Source organism: Excalfactoria chinensis, chromosome 10, assembly GCF_039878825.1.
Source record: "Excalfactoria chinensis isolate bCotChi1 chromosome 10, bCotChi1.hap2, whole genome shotgun sequence".
Taxonomy (NCBI): Eukaryota; Metazoa; Chordata; class Aves; order Galliformes; family Phasianidae; genus Excalfactoria; species Excalfactoria chinensis.
Genome location: NC_092834.1, coordinates 15,570,127 through 15,597,199, shown reverse-complemented (window position 1 = coordinate 15,597,199; position 27,073 = coordinate 15,570,127). Strand labels below are relative to the sequence as shown.

Genomic DNA, 27,073 nt, shown 5'->3' with positions numbered 1-27,073 from the left:
TTCTCCACACAGCGCCGAGCCACGCGCTGCGCAAACAGCGCGAGCTCAGAGCGCATCGTGGGCACGGGCCGCCCCCGGCCGGCGCTGCGACCCGCCGAGAGAGCGGAGCGGGCCGCGCTGGAGCGGCTACGGTCATAAAATGGTGGGGGGAAGGAAGCCGGAATGCACACAGCCCTGACGCGGGCTGGCCGCCCCCAGCACAGCGCCTCGGGCAGCGCGGGGATGCGGCACCGCGTTGCCTTCGAGCAGCAGTGGCAGGCACTTGAATGGGAAGTGCAGCCGAGACCCGTGTTTGCACTTGGCAAAACACACCGCAACTGGGGGAAACTGCTTACAAACGGGTGAAGACACACGCTTGCCTCTTCTTTGTATTTTATTCGTGCAAAGTGTAAATGTGGGTTTTACAATCGTCAGGCAGCAGGTGAAGCGGCCCCAAAGCTTTCGGTTGCGTTAGAGGTGAAAGGCACAGACAGAAATCGCTTGGGCTTCTTGGGATAACGCCATCCTCCATCTAGAACACACCAGAACTAGTTAGCTGCTGCTGTGGTACCTGGAGGGAAAAAGAGAAAAAAAGGAAAGAATAACCGCAGGGATTTGAAAGCAATACTGAGAATAAACGCTCAATTTTTCCTTCAAAAAATAAAATTAACATCAGCACAAGTAAAGCATAAATGGTTCACTGTCTAAATGCTTTAAGAGATGAGCAGTGCCAGCGGTCCGACCCAAGTCTGTACACAAAGAAGGGCTGGCACTGTCCCCAGCAAGGAAGGCAGCAGCACTGAGCCCATTTCTGTCACAACGCTGGGCATCCCCTGCAGCACAGCCTGCTCCGTGCTGCTCCACTAACACATCCCACTGGGAGGACCAGGGACCCCGCGGCAGCTCCCCCGAGGAATCACAACCCACTGTGGAACAAGTTAACCTGTCACTAACATCACTCAGGGCTTCACATGAGACCACGGCCTCAGTGCGGCCCTGCAGCTGTGCCACAGGCACTCTCACTGCCAGAAGTCGCTGCTGCAGCAACGCATCCCTGTCACCTCCTCACATAATAGATAAGAGCGATTACATTGATGGCCTAGATGTGGTCCAAAAAGTCTAAAGGAGCCACTAGTCAGCTTGGAAAGCATCGTTCACAAAAAAGGCAGTTTACCAGACCATCAAACAGGTTCTACACAAGTACCAGTAACTTGCCCTTCATCTCTAAGCGTGCAAGAGCTACTTTTGTAGTAAGTCCTGGTTCATATCAAAAGATAGATCCAGGAACAGTGGCAAATAAGGCTCAACAAACAATATTTAACATACTGATGATATCTGTGTCTCAGGTTATGCACAAGTGATAAGTCACACCCTTCACCAAAAGAAGATGTTAAGTCAGGGATAACTAAGCGACTAAAGAATTCTTACTCCAACTGGAGCCCGTCTCTTACATTATCTTTACTTCCCAAGTACCTTCTGAGCAGCACCTGCACCTTTTTGTGACACACCAACAAAGCACTTCCTTATGAAACACAAAGTCACGGAATAACGTACTTAATTTCTACAAAAAGCAGAAATAAAGAGACAAGTCTCTTCTGAAGAAGAGACAAGTTTAGGTGCACGGGAAACGATACAAGCACACCTGTGGTTTACCACAGCTTTACACAAGTCAGCTGAACTACTATCCACACCAGACATGGAAAACACAGTGGAAAAGCCAGCCTTCTAACAACTACATGGAATATTTCATACAAAATACTCCAAATCCTTTTCATTACGTAACTTTTATTTGAGACATATTATTGTAAAAAAGTTCACATGGAATAATAAAACCATTAGAATTTGAAGTGGTTTTTTTGGGGAGGGGATTTTTTTTTTTTTTTTGTCTATACACATCAATACACAATGATTAGGCTTACAGGTTAAACACAGGACGAGATCACTTTATCTGCAGGAGCTTTTCACATTACACCTTTGATCAGAGATAAAAATGTGCTTAAACACACACAGTAGAACACCTCTATTTCAAAATTAAGCCATTTCTCAAGGACTATACTTTCTAGTCTGAATTTAGTAGCTACATTGCATTAAAATAACTGTAATTGAAGTTCTGTTTGCAAAAACATCTGTAAGGCCATAGGAATGCACTAGAGTACTTAAATTCATCAGAAACAAGAAAAATCAGTGGAAATCCTGCTTTTGTGGAAGAGAGAAATACAAGTTTTATTTATAAGAATGGCGTAAGCAGTTCGGTGAATGGAGAAGAAAGAGACCTATTTATCATCACCTACAGACCGATCCTTAACAAGTTCGACGTGGCAAAACTGCAGTTACATTAACAGATAGCAAAATAACAGGGCATTTCCACAAACAACACTTATGCATTTTTACACATCATTCATGTTCTTCGAATCAGTATCCATTCACAATATTTTAATGCGGTACGTATATTCAAGAGTCCTCTTTTCACTCGTGAAAATGACTATGACTTTTTAAATGACTGTAAGTGGACTAGAAAGGGAAATGTACTTACAATAGGAATAGATTATGTAAAAAAGGGAATAAAAGAGGGGGAAAAAAGAAAGGAAAACCACAACTACAGGTCTGAAATCCAACCAGCATCTTCCAGACTGTCCCCACATAGAAAAGTCAGCTACGCTTCGAGTGGTTTAAGCTTTAACAATAGTACAACTTCCAGTACGACAGTCAGGACATCAAATATCCTAGATATACTCAACAAAAACAACTTGTGCATGTTTTGCTGAGCACAGACTGGAAGCTAAAACTGCAACGCGCTGAGACCACATTTCTTTTTAAACCAGTTAGAAAAATATTGGTCAAGATACACAGACACGGGGCAGAGGAATATGCCAAAAAACCTCAACAGCATCAACAGTGGTTTTATTCCATTAAAATCCACCAGAAACATCTGCTTCTCCTAAAAGCTTAATGGCAACTTCTGGAGCCAAACAGAAATACATCTGCTGCTTAATGAATAACTATGACTTCCATTCTAATGAAGGTGAGAATACTAACTTAGTTGACTGAGGTAAAGTTGAGTCCTTCAAAATTTAGGTTATATAGATTTGAGCAAAGTAGCAACAGAGATCGCACAAAACAATCGTACTGCTATTAGAAAAGCCTGTAGTACCCAGCATCTGATGCCGAGGCAGAACATGTCATTTATCATCACCCACTTGTCTAAAGCAAAACAGAGCTAAAAAATTCCCAGTAAAACATACAGCTGGTTTGCACGCTAAGATACAGCACGGTTTTCTATGTCTGACAAGGCAGACCGCAGACAGAAAGAGGTCTATACTGACCAGAAGTTAGCACACTGACAAAGTGCAGCCACTCAGCCATTTAATACTGCTGAAGAACAGGGGTGAGGGCAAAACAGAGAGAAATCTGCATTTTTACCTTATCCATAAGACCACATGAAATTAGAATTCTTCAGTTTCAGCAGGGGACAACAAAATTGCACTAAATTCTTCTACAAATAGAAAAAGATGAACTTTACATGAACATTAAGCAAAGTGAAATATTTACTGCATCATTTTCTCATGCATAAAGTGAATTTCCTATGGTCTTACCTCACACTTATGTACAGTTTAGCACAGCTAAATGTAAGAAAATAGCAAGTTTCCCCCCGCCCCCCCAAAATACAGAGCAGATACCCCAATTCACTGCTGCTTCAAGAAGCACTTCATAGACTCTCCTACTTACAGGCTCTTTCAAAGGGAAGTTCATGGAGACTAATATTGAATGTACACTTAACCACACAGCGAAGACAGGAAAAACAACACAACGCATTCTGTAAACGGTGCCAAACACAGAACATGTCAGTTTTGGTTTGCAGACAACCCCTGAGATAAAAACCAAAGTATTACGACACCAAGTAAGTCGGAGGTAAATTACTGAAAACAAACAACATTCAGAATTGGTGTCACAACACTTTCTGTACAGAAGCACTTCTTTTTTTTTATTTTCCAAAAGAAGAAAAAGAAAAAAACATACAGGAAATGTAACTGCTTTAGCCTGTCCAAGACACACATCGCGGGTAGACAACCGAGCAGTCAGGGATGCTTTGACTCTCCACTAAACCTTTGTTGCCATTAGGGTTTTTCTCTAAGTGCAGCAACAGAAGGTTATGAGATTCACCATCTGATTACAGTAACTGTTTCCACTAAGCTACACGTGGGGACAGGCTGGTAACACCTTAATCTTTATGGAACCAGCTACTACTGTTCGATCTCGTCAAATCAAAGGTCCTTTTATATCTTATTCTATCGGTCTGTTCATTTTCAAAGGGTTTCCAACAGACCCGAGATGACAAATTCAGTACTGGACGCCATGAATGAAGCAGTTATCTGCAGTAACAACCAATTCACTGTTTGCAACTTGACAACATAGTGAAGCAAAAGCAAGCAGGTCAGAGACATTTCTTCGACAAGGACAGAATCCACCTATCCCCTAAGAACAAACATGCTGGACACAAACTTGTAGTTAAAGCTTACAATGGTCCAAGTTTGGCACATCAACAGAACCAGAGCACCTATTTTTACTTGCTCATTGAGGAAAATCTCCAGTAGACAATAAAAAAGTACTAGGAACAAAGACTACCTTATACAATGCTCAGTTGAGTAAAAAAGGCAACTAAGTTTCAACTCTGCTTCTAACAGTCTAGGTCACTGTATCAGTTTTTGACAGAAAAAAAGACAAAGTTGTACTGCTTGAGCAGACCAATGAGGGCTTCGTACATTCATCATTAACTGCGTCACCAATACTACGCTCCAGCCCGAGTGTGACCCTTTATGTAGTGCCAGAGCTTGATGAACTTCAGCAACCACATGGGAAGCTGACTTCTGGACACCTTTTTGTCAAGGGCTGATGATTACAGACATTAACAGACCATCATTAAAACAGAAATCAAAGTCACCTTTAGAGCAGTCATTCTGAGCAAGTGAATCCATAAAGTGGTTCCTCAAAACTCATGCATTCAGATTACATAAGCCACTTAAGTGATAGCAATGAGGCCAATTTGTGATGATCTCAACTCCAGGGTGTACTTCCTCATCAAAAAAACAACAAAAGGAAAGGTGCAGACAGTTTGAGCTAACAAATGGAAGTTAAGTGAGGAAAGACACGGTGTTTATTAAAGTTACCAAAAGGTGCATCTGTGAATCAGACAGTGACTGGCAATTCGGAACACAACTTTTCTAAATCTGGTAAAGAAAGAAAAGCAACACACTACATTCAGAATAAGAGCCGTGGCTTCTGCACGAACAGATTTGTGCATCTATGAGACAGAACTCATACAAATTGTTAAGTGTCAATTGTTAGAGGAATTCTTATTACTCGAGTGTCACCACCCATACTGCAGTCATGGCCGTAAGTACACAGCACAGAAAATAATGGAAGTGAGATTTAATCTGTCCTCCGGCTGTTCTGCTTTGAAATAAATTGGTTCGAAAAAGAAAGGAAAAAATCTGCACAAATCTGTTAAGAATCTTACGTACAAGTGGAACTGTGCAAATACAAATGTAAGATTGTGCTGTAACAGGCAGTAAGAGGCTAATATGGATGTGCAAAGTTAAAAGAAACATAGCAGCTTTTGCAACAGGCAATAAAACAGAAAGTAAAAAAGGAAAACAAGTTAACTCTTGCATTTGTGTCTCCACTTCATAGCTTCCGTATTTGAGAAAGAGGAGCCTGACAGATCAATAGGCTTAGTGAGCAAAATCCACTTGATATTTTGTGTATCGCAGTCTACGTTCAATGGAGCTCTCAGCAGCAGCTTGGTGGTATTATTTCTGAGGCTTTGTGACCCTGTGCTTTCAAAGAAGCAGAAAAGGTTCTAAGTGTGCTGCAGTCTATTGTTAAAAGTTCATCAAAGTAGCGTGCATCGAAAGAAGCTGCTCTTCTTAGATCGATTTTCTGTTATTTTTACCGGCCCACCTGCCCCCGATGAACTGCTGTCATTCTGAAAAAGAAAACATTATCAAAGTCACAAAACGCCATGTAAATTAGAACTGATTTTAGCTTTACTAACTTCCCCATTACATCTCCCTCTTGCAAAACGATAACCGGAGCAATGGTGTTACAGCCTGAGCTTCTCAATTATCCAGACTCTGTTAATCACTTCATAGCACTCCTTATCTTTAAAAGGAACATTCGTCCAACGGTCCAGATCTCAAGTATTAGCTCAGTGAGTGACCACAAAATGTGACATTCAATGAAGATCACAGTGTAACAAGGACCAAGAACACACCAGTTTCAGGCTGCTCAGTGGTAACGTTCACACAAAGAACAATTTCAAGGTGCATTTGTGTTTAAGTGACTGCTTTTAAACAGATAACATCTATACACTTAACATAAGCTCAAGTTCTAGCATCGGTGCTACTTAACAGCACAACCATGAAGTCCACTGCTCCTTGAACAGAAAGTGAAAAACTCCTATTGCTCAATGAAATTTGCATCACCAAATCCTTGTTCACTAATAATGGCAGCTTCCACAAGTAAATTTATATTTCTTAGTGACTGCAAAGCAGGCTAAGAAATTAGCAATCAAATTTGGCACCTACTGAATCTCGCTTTCTTCTGTGACAGGTTAATAAGGCAAATACATTCTGCTATTATCCTTTACAGTACACGAACAACTAACTGTAAGAGCAACAATGCTTTCCAGATACAGAACAACATGTGATTAAGAACTGCTTCATTACATAAAGGCTGCATGTTATCTTAGGACTTAAAAAAGAATGGAGGACTACGTTACAGAAACACTGGCTGGAAAGTGGCTGGCTGATCCTTGAGTGATAGGCTCCTGCTCCTCTCACTCAAGGCAGAACTATGGCTAACACTAGATCAGGCCAACTATAGATCTGTCTAGTTGAATTTAGGAAACTTTCAAAAACAGATCCATAACCCTCTTCAGAACCTATTCCAGAGCTACACAACTCTCATGATGACTTCCCTCCACCCCCCACCAATGCCCAGTCTAAACCTCCCAAGCACCAGTTCATGGTCACTGTTATATTAGCTGGCACCAGCAAGGAAAGTCTCAATGATCTTTGTAAGCTGCTCCTCAGACAGTTGTAGACAGCCTTCCTTTCAACATGCTAAGAGAGCCCAGGTCATTAAACCCTTCCTATCGATCTTGCGCTCTTAAGCTCCCTACCAGAAGAACTGTCCTAGTAGCTCTGTGCTGGATGCTCACTTGTTCTCCAACTAACATCATAGGAGATCGAGGTGTAAAAACTAGAGAGCGTATTCCAGCAGCTCTGCAGCTCAGTTTCTCCTAGCTAGCATTGCTGAGCACAACGTTCCTCCCCCTTCCCCATTCTCCCCCTACCATCAGATTTGATGTAGAACCAACTGCAATCACCAGAAACTTTCAAACAAGGCTACTACTAGCAAGCCAGTTATTTTAACAGTCATTTCAGTGTATCTACTTTGTATGCAACCAGAAATACAAACCATTTTTCTGTTGAGCTTTGTCATAATGTCCCGTGCAAGTGTGAAAAAAGCCTGGCAAGGAAAAGAAATAAATAAGAACAGAGGAATCAGTCAATAGAGACATTAAAAGATAGGTTAGGAGTAGTCAGACATACAAACATCCTGTAGGCCACACAGCACTTTCAGCTGCAAGGCACAGTGTACAAAAGCTGCTTATTTAACACTGCAATGAGCATGCTTTCAAAAAAGAAAACAACACACAAACCAACAACTAGTTTTAGTTTCTATCTTTCTCAACTTTGAAGCAAGCAAACAGCTTTCCCCACTGCCTACCCCTTGGACAAAAAACATCTGTTGAATAGAAGGCTACATTGGGCTTTTTTTGGCTGAACTGTACTGCATGTTGCAACTTGAAACGTACATAAAGTTTTGAGGCTGGTATATCAGGGAATTCACATCAAAATTAGCTTTCTCCCTGTCTTTCAAAGTCTTTATTCCTGGGCTACCTGTAGCCCTTCTGTATGTTTACAACGTTCTTTAACAACAAAGGAAAGAAATCACTCCAGCCACTCCGGCAAATTTCAGCATCCCAGACCTGAACATACGAAGGAGCAGAGAAAGTTCTGCAGCAGAAACACGCTGCAATTCTCCCAAATTGATCAACAGTGAATTTCAGAGTATCAGGACATATCAACACTAAGTACATTCCAGATTGGGAAACTGTAAACCTTTAGTCTCTCATTGTGTTCTGAATATATCCAAAGACAAAAGCACTTAATGCAAACAAGTCATTGCCAATAAAATAAACCAGCTTACTTATGATCACAACAGTACTACAAGTGTGTCATTCCCCACAAGTTTCAACTTCTGGTGGAAATAAAACTAAATGGTTACTTGCTGAATATCTACGCCAGCTGAATCTATTTATTCTTTCTTCACAAGTCGTGTAACAATTTATAAAAGTACTCATAGTCAAGCAGCTTGCAGTAGGCACCAACTAATTTAATAACCTAGAAGAGTTAAAATGAAATTGCAGGGCATGTCATGAAACATAAGCCTACATTCCAAAGGAACTAACCAAGATACGTGCTTTGTATTAGGAGACTTGCTAACCACCATTGGTATCAGTTGCTAATACTCACACTTCCACTGACTGCCAGAGGAATCATTATGATACTGAAAATCAGGTCCAGCACTCTTCCTGAAGCAGCACAATGCCTCCAATCTGAATGAACAAATCTTAACGTATCTGCCTTTTGACATCATACTATCTTCTTGCTCCCGTTTTTCATTTAGTTAACATCCTCACACAACACTCTGAGATAATAGTGATTCATGGTACAATAGATTTGACTTGAGCTACTCTACCTTCCCAGTTTATTTCCTAATGCTCTTGCAGATATGGAGCTGGTGTTTTTAGCACGGAATTTGTTTGTAAGAATACAGACTGCAGGCCTACAGATAGAGTAGTGTTAGCTTTCTTCCTCCTCTAACATCAGTTTACGACAGTCTATGCTGATGTTCCATGTTTACAAGAAAAACTTTAGTTTGCACAGCATACTTAGCAGTAACGTGAAGACTCCTTGGCGCAGCAGCACGTTGCTCTGAAAATAAAGAATCTCAAAGGCACTTTCCCTCACAGAGCTCAGTTCTAAAATTCCACCTATTCCCAGTCCAAAAGCACTTGCAATTGAAACGTGAAGCAACTGCTGGTCTCAACAATAGCACTCTGTTAACAATCCATTGTAAAACCTAGTGTTTCTTGTTTTACAATAGCTTCCTAAGTAGAACAGGACTGGTAAAGCCAGGTGTGACTTCACTTCCCAGATGAGGTCAGGAAGCCCATCAGTTACCAATCATGCAACATGCCTCCACAGGGATAATCACAAAACACATCTAAGCATAAACACCCATTCCTTACCTCTTCCACATTTATGCTGGATTTTGCACTTGTCTCCAAAAATTTGATTCCATAATCAATTGCTAACTGAAAGAGAACATTTTTCAGTCGTTTTAAAGTTCCTTTGCAAATGAATGTTTGACATAAGTTCGTAATACAACAGCTGTCACAGACCGCAGCAGGCTTTGCAAACAGATCAAGCTTTATTTCTACTTTTCTTTTACTAATGCATTAAAGTTACTGGATAACAGAACAACGTTAGAACAGGCCGTATCTCCATGTAAATTCAAACCCCTCAAAAAGATTAACTGCTCACAAAGGACTTAGATCTTAAGACACAAAACCACTGAATTAAAACCTTCACCGCTACGTAGAACAGATAACTACATAAAACCATCCACTAAGTTGTGTTACTAAACATACTTCTTCAGCTGCATACATGGTGGTGTTTATTGCATACTACTCTTACGCTGTAATATAGAGTAGCGTTCTATTCCATAGCATTCTGTTCTTACTGAACTAATTAGTTTAGTTCTTGTACCTATGAAAAGGGCCAGTAGCCACCACACTGAACTTGCTAAACTACATGCAAAGCTTTATACTGAGACTTACAAGACTTCATGCTATAGCAAATCTCAGCATTCTTTACAGATTCTTCCCCTCGAGTCAAGGATAACTTTAAATTTATTCAAACTCAAACACAGATTATTTAAAAACAAGCCAAACTTCTGGCATCTTGTATCAAAGCCCTCTAAAAATGAGAGGTGTGAGACGCTGTCTCTCTCATGTGCCTAAAAGCAAGCAAATATCCTGTAGCTGGAATACTAAGAAAAGTTGGCATCTGAATGAAGTCAGCATAAAGCTTACCTTCTCCCCCTTTTCTTTTGAGACTTGTCTCTTTTCATTCATGTCACATTTGTTACCCAGGATCATTCGCTCTACATCTGAAGAGGCATGCTGAAGGGAGCAAAGATGGCATCTCTTAGAAATAAAGAGCACCGTGATTTCAAAGGAATCTGTGTGTCAAACCCACCCACAAGTGGGCACCACCTTTTCTAGATGATACCTAATGCCAAGGCATTACTGAGAAAGGTGATGGCCTTTCAAACAGGCAATCTAATACTGAAATAATGAAATAGCTTTGAATAAAGATTGCTACATTTAATCTACTTATAATAAGAAATTATGTGTAACATTGCGCTGGGATTGAGGTATCATTACATCCTACATTTGCATTTTTAAAATAGATTACTAATAAATGGTTAAGTGAATAATTACAAAAAGAAGTTCCATGAAAACACATTTCTAGCCCAGTCAAATTGGGTCAAATTGGTCGCTAATACAATAATATTATTTGACCCAATATTGACTGGGCTAATTTAAAGAACAGTAGTAAAGAAAAGCCTATGGATTTATTTTCTGGGGCGAGGGGTGGTGGTACACAACACATATACAAAGAAACACCAAAAAACAAGGAACAAGAAAACAGATCCTGTTACCTAACTACAGCTTCAATACAATTAGGGCTTCTCCTCTAACTTTATAATTATCTCACTCTAATCGACAGAATGTCCTGTTAAATAATTTACAATGGTTAAGCTTTTCTTTCTGCTAGGCCAAATGAAAAGAATAAAAATCTTTAATTCCACAAACACAAAAGCAATTGAAACTAGACAGAACTGTCATCATCTCAGTGCAAGATCTCAAGGTGTATGCCCAGTCCATACACAAACCCAAAAGCAAGAGTGCAGCACAAGTCATAGTAAGATCAGTTTTGAAGCACTTCACTATTACTTACTAAACCTAGGCTTTCAACCTTCCATACCTACAGGAAGGAGATAATATGCCTCACACTGATAATCAGTTTCATTCACTGTATAGTCTAACTTGGTCATAAACACACCAGCTGCTATCGTGAAGGTAAATTATTATTTTATTATTATTTTCCCCTGTGAAATCTTAAGGTAGAATGATTACGTCGTATTTTCCAAAGCCTCCTTTTACAAAGCACCTACCTCTTCAATGTTTCTTATCCAGTTTTTTATGTTGTCAAAAGACTTTTCATTTGTTATGTCATACACCAGCATAATTCCCTAAATAAAATTAAGAAAATCTAATTAGACGATAATAATAATATTGGTTGACTTCTGATGCATGCTGTTTGATTGTACTTACAAGAAATTTGACATAGGACTTACATACCTACAAACAATAACAGTTTATCGAAGTATTATGCATTTGCTTACCCCAAAATGTTACTACTTAACATCTCGGCACTATTAGATAGATCAAACACACTACTAATAGGAAGCTTTCAATTACTAGCTTGTAGTCAGGAATAGTTCACAGTCTCTGCTGTAACAGCAACAAGGATTGTTGATGTCAAATTTAGAAGCAGCCACTCTATGCAGTCAAAGAATGAGAAACCTGTGAGACCTGTGAGTCTGCTGGGGACAGCAGATTCTTTCAAGAAAGGTCACCTCAGGTGTTCCCACAAAAGCTTTAGCTCTTTCAGGCAGTTATGCACGTGAACTAACACAGGCTCTCAACAAGCTGCAGAGCCCATGAAACTACACAACAGCTGCATTGAGGACAGACTGCAAGGCTTATCTCCATTTTCATTGTGTACCCAATCACTCTACACAAGACAAAGCAGCCCTGAACTGGGAAGTGGGGAGAGACCACATGATCGCCAAACTATTTTTAAGTGCAAAAATGCTCAACCAGAGCCACAAGCACCATTTTCACCATTTGTATTCCATGACAGTGGAGTTATCTGGACCCACAGCCAGACTATGGACAGTCATTCATGGAAGGTGCTCAGAACACACTGTAGCAGCACAGCTAGTTAGCAGCAAGTTTAAATTAACAGTGACTGGACCTAGAACACCTCAAATCATAGACCTAGGGTACCTCAAATCATGGCATTAAGAGCTATTACGCATAGTTATAACAAGAAGAGTGAAGACAAACACAGATGTTTGACTTAAGTCATTCTCAATGGTAGTAAAAAAATAACATTCACTTTACAGGTGATTGTGTTTCTAGTCCAGATTCTGAGTTCTCTGCTGGCAGTAATGAAAAACATAAGAGAAAAAGCAACTCGGTAAAAGAGATTATTGGAATTAAAGTCATTCACCACTTATGCTTCAAATATTTCAAATGTGTAAAGGGTCCATTGCATTAGGAAGCTACCAGTTCAAGCTTGGCAATTTAGTTTCTTTCTACAACCCGCACAAATTGTAACTATATAAAAACAGACTCTGAGTTTCACCACAAAAACAACCCAAGCAACTATGACTAGACAATGTATCAGCAAGTAACAAAAAACTAAACAAGAGAAGTGCTTCATTCCCAGTGGCACGAGGGACAATCACCCAGTTCTCCAGCAGAAGACGCACCCGATGCAATTTAAGAACAGCAGGACAGTCACACTAGCTGTATGTAACTTTCATGAAGGGCACTCACCATGGCTCCTCTGTAGTAAGCTGTCGTGATTGTGCGGAACCTCTCCTGGCCTGCTGTATCCCTAGAATTCAATGAAAATTTCATGGACAGGTTCTTCATGCTTTTCTGTACTGAATAACAGTGTTTCGATACTCATTAATTAAGGAAAATACCACCTAGAAGCAACGTGCATGCGTTTCTACAGCCCTCAACATCATCTGCACTTCTAGGCAGTCATATTTAAAATCAGTGATTACAGCAGCACCATAAATGTGGCACACAGGCGTTTCCATGCAAGCAACGAAACCTCAGCACTACACAGCCTCACAGCCTTTCCTAGTATGAACAAAAGTAGCTCTGATGCATACGATTCCTGAATTAAATAAATTAAAACATGCAGCAGTAAAATCACAGAATCATAAGACTCTTTTGAGTTGGAAGTGACCTTTAAATGTCATTTAGCCCAACTCCCCTGCAATGAACAGGGACATCCGCAGCTAGATCAGGTTGCTCAGAGCCTGACGCAGCATGTCTTCAGGGATGGGGCATTCACTGACTCTCTGGACAACCTGTGCCAGTGCCCCACTGCCCTGTGTTAATAGCTTCTTCCATATGTTCCATTCAGATGCCCCCTCTTTTAGTTTGCAATGGTTTCCCCTTGTCCTGTCACGATCACACTCAAAGATAATTCAGGACTCACTGAAAACTTAAGTAGCTTTGGAGTACTTACCATATCTGTAGCTTGATTTTCTTCCCATCTAATTCTATGGTTCTGATCTTAAAGTCAATTCCTGCCAGAGAAAGATTAATTTTGCAGTTAATGAAAAGGAAGCGTTCCATTTCCTTTGTACAATTTGTTAAATGCAAACTTCAATAATAATAATTATATATACACACATACACACACATATATATATTCTGAAGTTATCATTTCTGCCCCCAGATCCCACTGGGGGCTGCCTGACCCTTGAATCCCGGATCCCCTCCTTCCTTCCCCCAATGAATCCAATCTGAAGTTGGCAACCAGTTTGTATTTCACTAGACCTTAAACAATTACTCCATAGTTAGTCACAGTCAGTAAAAGACGCTGCTTTGGTCCCATCTTCTTTTTTCTCAGACAAAATTTAAATGACAATTATCAAGAGTATCTTCAGCAGGAAAATGCTGTTTCTGGCTTTATGAATTTAACCAGAGCTTAAATAGGAAGCCCTGGAAATAAGCCACAAGGTTATTACTTTCATACACTACAAAGTGAGACAATGAAATACAGACATTCATTAAGACCTTGACTTTCATTCTTCTCACATGCAATATTAATATTTTAATATGCTGAAAACAGTTTCAGCTGCTTAATATTGATGCGTTACATCCTTAGAACACATCAGCAGAAACGCACATTGTATCAGCAATTCTACCACTGAACAAAATTAACTGCATTGATTTAAAATGCTAAGACTATTGCTACAGCCCTAATTCCCCAAGACTCGCAGTTGGATTTACAAACAGATCTTTCCATTAACCTACATTCTGACAAAGCTAAGTATGGTGCCTACTTAACAAACAAACCAACCCAGCCCCACAAGCCCTTCCTGTAGGCAAGGGAAGTTTGGAAGGTGTTACCACTTTTTCCATTACCTGTCAATAGAATTTCCTACCTACTTTGCCATAAAGATTTTTCCCCTAACCAGGTACAACATCCACTGACATCACACTTCACCATGTTTGTACGTGAGAATGAATCCTGCTGGCTCTTCATTTTCTCCCTCAAAGTTAACAGAAGCACAATTTGCTTCTTCAGTAAAGGGGGTTGTATTGTGGACAACAACAAAGCAATTTCAAAAGGTTTTTGTGTGCCTAGGCCTGAAGTCTAACTGCCAGGATAACCATGGCTAAAGATAATGCTGTGCTCACTGTAAGCTACCAAAGCTGAGACACATCAGCACCAGCAACAGGAGACTCCCCAGAGATGGCATCCTGAGCACAAGCCTGCACCGCAGGTAGGAGCCCTGCACCGACCGCCTTCCCGCAGTTACTCATTTCCCTTCCAGTACCAGGATTTCCAAAACAAGACGTGCACAAAAACCAGCTTCTCAGAAATCAAACTTTCTAGTAGGAACTTCCCCCAAAACCCACCTTGAATAAAGATGAAGCTAAAAGAAAAGCAAAAGGGGAAATCCATAAACGTCTGCCACAAGACAACCGAGTTTAACAAATGCAACAGCAACTTTAGCTAAAACGAACTGCAAACTGGTGCTGCTTTTGTTCTTTTGCTTCAGCAACAGGAAGCGGTGAGCTGCAAACGTTCGGGGCTGAGCCCCGTGACATGTGCTGCCACTTCCCACTGAGCACACGCGTGTGGCTGTGAGCACTGCTCTGCTCACCCAGCACTTCTTATCCCAATAAGCTCTTCATTTGCAGTGGGGTACAAAAGCTTGAAGAGACAAATAACAAAGAGCTATTCAGGAATCCAAAAGTTTGACTGCAAAACATCACAGAACTTGCAGTTCTATAATGCAACGTGCAATGCTCTTCTGTCCAGAAGGGTGAAAGAGCCCTGCAGCACTTGGATGCCCACCTGAAATTATGTTCTAGATGATTTTAAGAAGATACAGACCTAGATTTAGTTCTATAACACAAGGACAAACAGGATAATTGCTTGTAATGGCCAAAGTAGAGCTGGCACATGGCAAAGTCTGACAGCAACACTTCCACCCAGCGAGTCTGTAGGTACTAGATGTGAGAAGGCTCTCTATTAAGAACTGAACCACATGTTAGTTAGGACTATGACTGCTGGGTTTACTGCTTTCAGATCTGTGCCAGCTACAGGCCAGGGACACATCCTCTCGTCTCACTTGACTAAGGATGACGAGATGTTCTTCCACAGCTTCCAAGACAACTGACAACAACACATTCACACCGAGAGAAATATGTACACTCAAAAATTTGGATGCGCACACACAACAGCCCCACCTAAGCCCCCTCTGAGGCCAACAAGTCACAACCATCCCACACACCGGGCACACTGCCACCACTACTCCACTCTTTCCTATGGCCCCCACGTACACTTTCCTTATTTCAACCAGCAGCGCAGATTTTACCCACGATGAAGCTGCATTGCAATCATCTTACAGAGACACCAGGAAAGAATCCAAAGAGTTGTGTGACAACAGTAAAAACACAGGACTGCCCAACACCACAGATGTGTTTAGTAGTGGCATTTTTCTGCTATCAACATGTATGATGCAATTCTTGCAAGAACTGAACAACCACTTCAGCAGCAGGGCTGAAATGGTTCATGTTGCTATGGCAGGTTCTGGAGCAGCAGCTCAGCCTCAAGGCACTCCAGTTCTCCCCTCAGCCAGTGCTAGGCCTGCACCACAGTACTTGCCTGCAATACACCACTGCTCAGACATACAGGTTCTGTTTGTGCTCCAACATAAGGAAACATAAATAGAGGATTCTGGCTGGAGCCAGTACATCAGTACACCAGCTCCAGCTGCAAGGAAAGGCTTCTCCACTCTTTATCCTGCTCACGGCAAAGGCCATGGAAGTGTCATGTTCTTGAATCATACAAGTGGTTAAAAAACCCACAAACCCTTCACATTTCTCTGTGTGACAGTTGTCCAGTATATTAATTACACTTTTCATGTAGCGTGACAGCAGTTTGCAGCAGCTGGACCTCACCAATGAGAAAGCTGTGGATCAGTTGGCAGTTCTGGTTAACCCCAACACAAGTTGATTTAATAGGCTTCCTATTTCACTAAGTCCATAGAGCCTGTATAATTACAACAACAAACTAATTTTGGGTGCATTTGCAGTAAGAAATCAACCATGAAATTTAAACCTTTCAGGATGTGAATTAAGCATCAGTCTCTGATTGCACATAGTAGCCTGCATATCTACAACTGGACAGTATTTCTCCACCTCTAGCCAAGCAATATGCAATTTATGTTAGGGAAAAAAAGAAGCATCAGCCCTCAACATCCCAATATTGTAAACGGTTCAGGTTTTAGTAAATAAGGCAAAGGACTTTTTAGAAAAGGCAATCAAACATCCAGAATTAGCAAAGCAGCAGTGAAAAACATGAATACCAGGTTTGCTTGCTCAAGTCTCATTTTTATACCCATCTGCCAAAGAATGCAGAAGATGCATCACACTATTAGATCTCACTTATCACACCAAAGACTATTTTGCTTGAGCTGCACATAACACCACGCTCTCTTAAGTGAGAACCCCCTCCCCATTCACCTAAATCTTACCTTATTCTCCTAAAGCAAGAGTGGAAGAAGCAAAACGTTAAAAGGGAAAGAACATTTTTTTCCAATGACTGTGGCACTTATCACCACTGGACACCAATCACTATCAAAGTGAGTTCACTACAAGGCAGCAAAGGAGGCAAGGTACAAACCCTTCTTATCCTTCTTGAGCCATACAGCAACAGAATGACTGGAATCTACACAGCAACTTCCAAGCTGAGCTTGCACCAACTACATTGCACTGCTTCCTCCTGTCACACTGCATTGATTTGTGGAGTTGTGGGAGTCGGTCCTCTTTGCCTCCAATGGACAGAACTGCATACAAAGACAATTTTGCAACTTAATGGCAAGATGCAACACGTAGGGCCTTCAGACTGACAAAAGGAAAGCAAACTCTTTCCTGCAGTTACTCAGAGTAAGGCTGAACTAAAAACAACTTCAAAAAGAGCACCATGACTTGGAACCGACCTACAGAAAGAGGAAATGAGAAAAGGCAGATGGCTGAAAATCAACACGCTTTACGTTCAGCTTGTTGGATACTGCAGGCTTTTGGTTCTTGTGAACAAACAGCCATTAAGTCACAGAGACAAACGTCCAAAGTAGGAAGCTGTAGGAAATAGCTACCAGCAGGGATGGCTGTTCCCAGCAGTAGGATTCGTAGGTTTGGGATCAAATGAGTTATTTTCTTTAGTTTTTTTGTTTGTTGTTCATTCCTCCCCAGCCCCCAAGACTCTTTAAGGTACTCCATTATCTATTGTTGTAGCTTCAAGCAGTATAGTGATGCCTCAAAAAGCTGGTTTCACATTCCATCTTTCTTGAGGCATTTCCAGTAAACCTATAAAACAACTAAGGAAGAAACAAGATCAGACTATGAAAAGCAGGGTGGGGAACGCTTGCAACACAGCAGCATCACGGAGCATAATGCAGAAGAACAAAGTCCAGTCACTTTGAACTTGAACTTCTGGCTTCAGTCCCTAACAACATCTGCACTGCATTTTCAGATGATCTCAGCAATTTCTATCGCTTTGTTAATTCAAGATGCAGTCATCTTTTATTGGCATCATTGAGAACGCAGATTAACATCAGGCACTGCACCAGGGTGAAGGTCAATGCTATTCAAAAGTTGTAAGATTAATTTATTTTAGAGTTACACAGGAGTGTAGCCAGTTTTATTCACCCTTTTACAACTTAAAGAGGATAAAACTGCCCTCAGTTCCTTCTGGACAGCCTGTGAGAACTCCAAGTGCATCCAAACTCAGGGTGGGCAGCACAGTACGCTCAGTATGCTTTGGGTTAGCTGGCCTTTCGTCAGCTTATTCCTCACACCTACAAATAACATAATACAGTTTTTCCTACGCAAAGATAACAGAGTAGTGTCTTGCACCTTCAATTATATTAACAGACTAAAGTTCACGAAGGAAACTTTAACCACTACACTGATAAACAAATATAAGTGGCACAAGGAGGCACAGCAATGAAGAATGTAGGTGCCACATACAAATAGCACACAGTGGTTTCCTGTTCTCCAGCACTTAAAACTTATTACCAAGATGTGATCAATCTCTGTAAAATTGAGCAAACTGTGGCTTCCTCCAGCAGACACCTCCTCAGCTGCACCACAGCTACCAACCAGCTTCCTTTCAGATAAATTACTTGCTATTAAAAATAATAATAATAATAAAAAATAAATAAATGCAACAGGACATTCAGAGTAAAACTTGTAATTAACAGAATTAGACCCGCTACATGTTGGGGCAGCTCAGTAGCCTACGGCGTACACTGACTGACACAGTGAGAATGAAGCACGGTGCCCCCCAGCAGCACTGCAGCGGGGCTCCTATGAGCTCAGCTGCCACTATGGCACATTCAAAGGCTTCGGTGTGAATGCTGAAAGATCCACAAGTCAGCTTCTCACAATTCTGAACTCACAAGTGCTTTGAGCACACCTTGAATTCGTGTGATTTTAAACACCAAAAAAACTCGGTCCAGCTTTACAGACCATTCAGTAACAGCAGTAGAAGGAAATTCATTACTGCTAAGTATAATTACGGACCTCCACAACTTCAAAGGGCTGGGTCTATGGAGGTGTGCCAAATCTAGTCCCCATCTATTACACATGCAATGGAAAATAAACTGCACTTGGTGGTAACTCAGTTTTATCTAAAATGGTTCTGACACAGATTGAAGTTGTCTTACCATACAGACAGCAAAGTATGTTTATTTTTAGGATTATTTATAGACTGACTAAGGGGAATTCACTAGCTGAGCTGCTTTGAGAACATATTTCTTTCCAGTCAACACGCAATTGAGAGTGGCAAATACTTAAACCTCCCCCATGAGACTTGAGCTGTGACCACAGCCTTACAGGCAGCCGATGCGAGGGCAGGTGCTGCCATCCAGTAGTGGGGACTGAGCTGTTTCCTGCTTGGGTCAGGTCAGTTTTCATCTGGGTAATTCAGCTTATCATCATCTGATGGCATAACTTAGAGATTGGCACAGCCACAGCTCACCTCTGAGCAGGAGCCCACAGATTCCATGGGACCAACCAGGAAATGAAAGTCCCAAGCTCACAGGACCAAAAGGCAGCTGACAGGTAGCTCCCAGGTGTGCCAGCATGGACCTCCCCAAGGCTATCACCCAGGCAGCCGGTGTGTTGGCAGGTGCAGAAAACACAAGTCTTCTTGAACCAAGGCAACTCTGAACTATCTATCAGCAAGAAGTGCTTGTTTCAGCCAAACTTTGGCATCTTAAGCATCAAAGAGACTGGAAGAAAAAAAAGGCTGTACTGAAGAAAATCTTATATGATCAGCGCTAGCCTTGCCACTGTGATTTAAATGTTGCTGCTCATCACTGATGTACTATTTCAGTTGTGACAGTGAGAACAGGCCAGGAAAGGTGAGGTCTGTTTTGGTTCAGTAACTTCAGGTCCAGGTGGAACTACATGACTGTGCAGTCAGGAGCTGAGATGTTATTTCTCTATTTCTTTGTTAAAAAAGCCTCCTCAAGTTGGAAGACTCCCACTCAATCTGAACATCTGCTCTGACCTGGTTTCATAGAAGGAAGAAATAACTTCTGGGACCATACCACTGCATAACAATAAAGGAGCCACCAGGAAAAAAGCCACCATGCAGTGTTATGGAATTCAGGATGTAAAGATATAAGTCATTACCCCGTGCACCTCCCATCCCTGCAGAATGTACCACAGTGGTGCACACAGACCCTGCCAGCTGCAGGCCTGAGATATACAGAAGAGCTGATGGGAACAGCCAACCTCTACAGCCTCATATTGCTGTATCCATCTCCCATGCTGCCCAGCACCCCCTTGAAAGGCTGAGGGCCACCGAGATGCAATCAGTGAACAGAGGAGAGATGAACTGGATAATGGTAGGCAGTCAGGATAAATTAGAAATCAGCACTACATAGTAAAAAGCAATTTGGAAGGTGAGCAATACCCCAGGAATACTCCTCTCATGAATGAAATGGGTAATACTTCAGATCAGAAACTCACCACACTCTCTGGGCCTCTAAAGTCTCCAGGAGGAAAAATACATTTCATATGGGAATTATTAGCAACACAAAGAAAAAAACAGAGGAAGAAGGGGGGAAACATTCAGTCCACAGCTTTGTTACTGATGCTCTGGCTAAAAAGATCTTGGTTATGTGCAAAGATGAAAGTGTCTCATTCAGTGAGAAACATAGTCTTAGACTGACTATCCACTTGAGGACTTCTAGTTAGGGTCTGAAATGCAGTCATGTTTTAGAAGACGGCAGATGAAGTTCCTAACAAAGCAGCACACAGCGCGCCAAAAGGCTGAGCAGCAAGTTTAAAGTTACACAACTTATTTTTGAAGAGGGCTCTCTGAACAGATTTTGGAAACATCTTTCTTACAAGACGCTTTTTGAAACTCCTGTTTTCACGTGGGAGTAACTACAGGGGGATTTTTCTGCTAGGGAAGTGAAGGACATGGGAGAAAAAAGCTGCTTTATTTAACTGCCTAGATGAATAAGACAATAGGCCTTATTTGAAAGGCTCTTACTACTTAAACCACCAGGCAATACCACGTAAATTCAGGCTGTACCCATCTCTTTGGCCCACTGATGTTTTCATTTATTCACGGTTCTTTTCATGGCTACTTCATCTTTTTCTCCTACACTGGATCTTCACAGTACTGCTGCTAAGCCATTGGAGTTCTCCAGCCAGTGGTTACTGGGACTTTCTGCTTCCTTCCACACTTGGCTGGACTCAGATGCCTCACTTCATCTTTCATCCCATCAGACATCTCACCATACAGACAATGAACTGCGTCTGTAAAGAAGAGCATTTTCCCTCTGGCAGATGAAAGAAAGGAAGATTTTGTGCAGTGTGCATAGCAGGTGGTAGCAGTGCACGCACCTTCAGGCTGGCGGCCAGCTTGGTCTCATCCTTTTGAGTTCAACCTGCACTTCCCAAGAAGCAAGACATGGTGCCCAGCTCCTGCGAGTGTTCTACCTGCTTTGCACACTTACATACTGCAATACATACATGAGAACACAACCAACGTTCTCCATCAGCTTTATTCTATGGTGCCCAACGCAGCAGGCTTGTAAAGAGGACAAAACTAGGATCAATCATCTTAAACTTGCTCAACTGCCTGTTCTCCTGAGCACAAGTCCTCTACAACACACAGTACTTCAGCTGCCTTTAATGAAGTGTCACAGCTTACATTTCAGAGGAAAGCTCGCTGTAAACCACAAGATTAAACTGACACCAGCTACAACTGCTGGTGAAAAACCTTTAGAGGTACTAAGCTAACAGCCCCCAACTGGAACAGGAAGTTGCTGGTTTGAGTTCTGACTTGCATGCAACTGAACGCCTCTGGATCAAGTCTGCTCATACAAAAGCTTTATAAACAGCGCAAGCACATTCAAGTTACTCAATTTGTTCACGTTAGGAAAGGAACAGATCCATTGTACAGACCTACGGTAACTTGTTGGAGTGAGCATACTACCACAACGTACTAAGATCAACAACAGTATCAGTGGAAATCAGGTATCTGTCAGCAATTAAATCCCAGCACATGAAATAAAGCATCATGAAAATACTGCATGTACTCTTCATCACCCACTATGGGTTCCAGTTACATTCGGGAAGAAGTCAGGACAAGACATTCTTCTAAAAGGATGCCCTAACGCAGATAGACAACAAAAACCCCAACAAAAAGCTCTGAGCCCTCAGCACTTCTCTCACAGCCTGCACCAATCAAACAACACAAGCATTCCTACACTCATTCAGTGCTGGCCTGTATTCTTAACTCTGCGTTCGAACCACGCCACAAAGCAGCTCGAAGCTGCCCAGCTGCCACTCAAATAACCAGATAACACATAACCCAGAGACAGCTCCATCTGCCCATTAAGTAGAGGCATAAAACAGTTAAGACATCTGTCACACCGCTCCACAATATCAGGCAGCAAGAAAGCTGACGAAGTGTTTTAAAAGAAAACCACGCGATTCCGCTCATATGGTCCCACTGCAGAATGCAGGAGGGCAGCACAACCTCACCAGCAGACAAAAACCAAAGTTTAAGCCGACTTGTTACCAGCTATCAGATGCACAGTCAGAAGTGATGCTAATTGGAACATTTTTAACCTAAGCTGCCACCAACTGCAGTGCTTCTGATTATCAGAGGAACATCTCACAGGCCACCACCACCACTCAGAAAACCAAGCCATGCTTCCAGTTTCAGATTTGCCTCCAAAGTGCTGCCTGCCTGTGCTCTACTGCAGGCTCCAACCTCCTTCTCACACAGGACCCAAGCACTGCAAGACTTGCACACACACTTCCATCTACACTGCAGCACCACCCGAGTCATTCACATCAGTCTCACTCCACAATCTCCCTTACAATTCCCTATATAGAACTACCATTAATAAAGCACTACCTACAGCTCCTCCCGGACTTCTCTTTGCTCATCTATCATCATGTTTTCTTCTGCAGCTCCCACCATCTGAAGAAGCCCAGAAGAGACCAAATGAATGAGAACATTGGGTACCAATGAGGGGGAGGAAGACAATCATCACTACAGGAATAACAACAACAACCCAGCACTGCAACCACCCTCTTTGTCTAGCATACATTATCTGCAGCAAAGAGCAGAAATATTCAAAGAGGCACAATTTGACTTGAGCACGCTAAAACAATTTCCACTGCTCATTACAGACACAGAGATTTCAATGCAAAAGGGAAGTTGAAAATTCTGCTTGTTCAGAGGGTTTTCATCAAAGTGTTATAAGGTCAGCACACACGTGCTCAGCTGCTGGAGCCATGTCCTATTTTGCAAGATGAAGGCCATGGAAAAGTCACTTCTGTAAAACCAACAAGTCAGTGCACTGAGAGTTGAAACATCTCCTACAGGCAACTTCCTGCCAAATGCTGATATCATCTTGGATGAAGCAGTAAGCACAGCGTCTTGTTGCAGTCAGCAAGCCCTCGTACAAAGTCAGGAAAGCTATCAGCGAGGAGATACGACTTCACTCCCAGGGAAAACAGCTTAAACAACAAGTTGAAAGGGACACAGAATAGACCTTATTATTTGGAATGATAAACCCAATCCAGTTTTACCAGACAGCACTCCTTAAACAGCAAGTTGGGATACGCAGAGACTTCTAAATTAAAGTTTCTTCTCATGCACCGCACTGAAAATACTACCAAAATGCATGCCAGATACTCCAAGATAAGATTTTGCTTTAGGAGGTGATCAAGTACAAAAAATAGCTGACAACTGCTCTTTATTTTCCATGCAGAACTGTGCAAAAGCAGAAGTTTCCACTCAGGAAGCAAACTAAATAACATAACCTTACATAACATGTTTCCAGTGGAGAAGGTTTCATCCCATGTTAACGACGAGATGCTGATCCTCACCAAGGAGCACAGCACTGTTACGACTCGTCAGCCCTTTCAGAGGGTTTCCAAACAGAGCTACAAAGCCCTGTGTAAAAATACACGAAGCTGCTGACCACAGACAGAACCCCAGCAATGCAGAGTAACACAAAGGAACACCTAAGAAAGAGACTGGGGGTTCGCTTCTCTTACTGATGGCACAGACTGCTAACTGTATCAGTTACTCTGAGCACTCAAGACAAAGAGACACTCTTGAGCCATAAGGCACTTAAAAACCAAAAAGGACCGATTTATTATAATAAATATATGTGCACTGCATTCGCATCCTACTCCTCATGCAACTGTTAGCCACAGGGCACCAGGCTGGAAGCCCTCACTGCAACCATACAGCCTCGGTTACACCACTAACAATCCTGAGTAGCAAAGTCAAGGGGACCATTTGCAAACCTCTAAGCAATATACAAGCATTTAGCCTGAAAGACTTGCTTTGCATGACTGCAGAAAAGAAGAGAATCTGCAAAACACGTAGTTCAGAACAACACAAGCATGCCAAGCAAAAACAGAGTAACTACAGTTCATCTCTGTAACAAACAGTGAGCCTAAGTTATTCAAACATGCCAAAGTTAAACAGCATTTCCATTTTTCCCAGTGAAGGAAGCTTCCATTGCTCTTGTAACTGAAGCTAGTAAACAGTAAGAAAAATATATTAAAAAGATACTTGGTGCTTAGATGCTTTTGCAGGCCCTTCCATTGTAGCGCTGCTTTGATTTCTGAGCAGATATGCATTACAAGAAAGAAGACAACCACAAGTTGAACACTGCAGGGTTAAGAGAATGCTCTGACTGCCTCACCCCTCACAGACAGGGCTGGGGCAGAAGGCAGATCCAAACACCTCACACAGATGCCTTCTCAGACATCCAAAGTTAAAGGAACTCCAGCCCTACCAGGAGCAACACAGGCCAGGAAAGGAGGGAAGACACCTCCGAGAACACAAAGCATAGTGTGTACTCATCCAAATCATTGTGAACTGAACACATCTTTACAGGAAGTCCCATCTGCTTTTTGGAGAAGCTACAAACCCCACAGCCTGGTGGCTTCCATCACAGTGAGAGGCAGCATACTTAGTTCTGAACACTGATCTGGGGACCTCAGGATTTCAACCAGCAGGAGCATCGCCTGCCCGCAGCTCCCTCCACACCACGGCAGCCTGTGCTCTACCTGCCAAGGAACAAACTCAGAACTGTTACAGATTTCCCCACAGCACATCCGATACTATCAGCTGTGAGCTGACCAGTCAGCACGCACTCACTGCCCCTGTTCTGTACCAAGAAAAAGCACCTATGAGAACACACAGATTAGATCTACGTGACTGAACCAAAAGTGATACAGGACACCCATGAGGAATACAGGAGGAAAACAAACTAACAACAAAAAGAATACTTGTATTTAAGCATATCAACACTTTGTACGAACAGTTTCCCTATTTGCTGCATTGCCAACTCTCCTGGTCGGTGCTTCTCTAAAAAACAACGGGACAACAAACAGTACGAACAGGAAAATGCGACTGAAATGAAGTGACAGGTACTACCTGTAGAATCAGAAGTGCGCCTCAGCTCCCAACAACTTCCTTACAATTATTATTGCTAACCATAGAACCCTCGTAAAAGCAAACATTCAGGGGGGAAAGAAGAGAACAGAGCCCAAATAACTGAGTAAGTTAGGAAATAAAGAACCACACTTGCAGCCCTTGGGACATTGAAGTGAATCAGGGAGACAGAAAAAGAACCACACCAAGAAACAAAGCAGCTCAAGAACCACCAAGATGCACGAAGGACACCATTTATGTCAGCCATCTCTTCCCATGTATGAAGAGCATGACACTGCTGTAGGTTCTTTTTGAACCCCACACAGGGTATCTATTAAGGTTTAAGACTTTGAATCTACCACAGGGAGCCAAGCACCCTTCCAGGTAAGCTGCTGCTCGGTCTCTGCTGGCTGCTGCTATGGAACAGGGCTGCAAAGAGCAGGCAGTGAGAAACAAGAAGCCACGTGTTGCTTCAGCTCATCCGTGCCTCCATTTCCTTACTGCACGAAGGGTTCACTCCTTATCTCAGTGTTATTCTTCAAACGCAGCACCGTTGCTCTGCTGAACACTCATAAACTCCGCTGCAATTCACCCCTTCCTTCCCAGAAGAGGAAGCTTAGTTTTACTCCAAAAACCAACCCCACCTACAAGCAGTTCAACACAGCTCTCCGGCTCCATCTGACACAGCAGCGCAGCGCTATCTCTGAGCAGAACTCTGAAATTACGCTTACGTTTGTTTCAGCACAAAGTCCTTTAAGAGCGGCAGACCTTACAGCAGCGCCTGACGCCTCACCAAGGCAGACGGGCTGAGCTTCAGAAAGCCCCCTCCGTTTCTGGCAGGGAGCTGCCTCCGCACACACGACGGCTCCGGCGTTTGGGGCCTTCTTGCACGTTCTGGAAACTCGCGCACAAACCCCACACGCCCCGCAGCGACACAACGGCTCACGGAGCCACCATCCCGTTACCGCAGCGCTGCGTTCCGTCTCCGGGCCGCTCCCCGCAGCGCAGAGCGCTTCCCACGGACCGCCGCCCCCCGCCTGGGGCCGGAACGATGCGCCCAAACCCCGGGACAACTGTTGATGCGGCCGCGCAGAGCGGCGGGGCGCGGCCGCCCCTCACGGCCGGGGGACCCGAGCGGTGCACAGAGCAGCGGGCACAGAGCGGCGCCCACAGAGCAGCGCACACCGAGCGGCACATACAGAGCGGCGGGCAGGGCCCGGCCCGGCCCCGGGGCGGCGGTTCCTCCTCGCGGAGCCCCTCGCGGCCCTAACGGCCACAACGCCCAGGCCCTGCCCCGGCGGCCCGTCCGGCCCCGGCCCCCCCACGGCCCCTCCCTCGTCGCCGCCCGTCCGCAGGGCCCCGAGCGGCCGCTCGGCCCCTCACCGATGGTGGAGATGAAGGTGGTGTTGAAGGCGTCCTCGCTGAAGCGGAAGAGCAGGCAGGTCTTGCCCACGCCCGAGTCCCCGATCAGCAGCAGCTTGAACAGATAGTCGTACGTCTTCGCCATCTTCGCTCGGGCTCCGCAGCGGGAGGGGGCGGCCGAGGCGGCGCGGGGAGGAGACCGAGCGCGG

The 27,073-nt window shown here is 43.1% G+C and overlaps 1 protein-coding gene across 1 annotated transcript; it reads right to left on the bottom strand.

The window, feature by feature from the left end:
* Positions 1-1,751: 1,751 nt before the first annotated feature.
* On the bottom strand, positions 1,752-27,073 carry RAB8B (RAB8B, member RAS oncogene family). The gene is made up of 8 exons (XM_072345174.1): positions 26,886-27,073; positions 13,515-13,575; positions 12,806-12,866; positions 11,353-11,430; positions 10,205-10,294; positions 9,359-9,424; positions 7,459-7,509; positions 1,752-5,962 (listed from the first exon to the last, which is right to left on the bottom strand). The coding sequence occupies exons 1-8, from the start codon at positions 27,007-27,009 to the stop codon at positions 5,870-5,872; spliced, it is 624 nt and encodes a 207-aa protein (XP_072201275.1). The 5' UTR covers positions 27,010-27,073; the 3' UTR covers positions 1,752-5,869.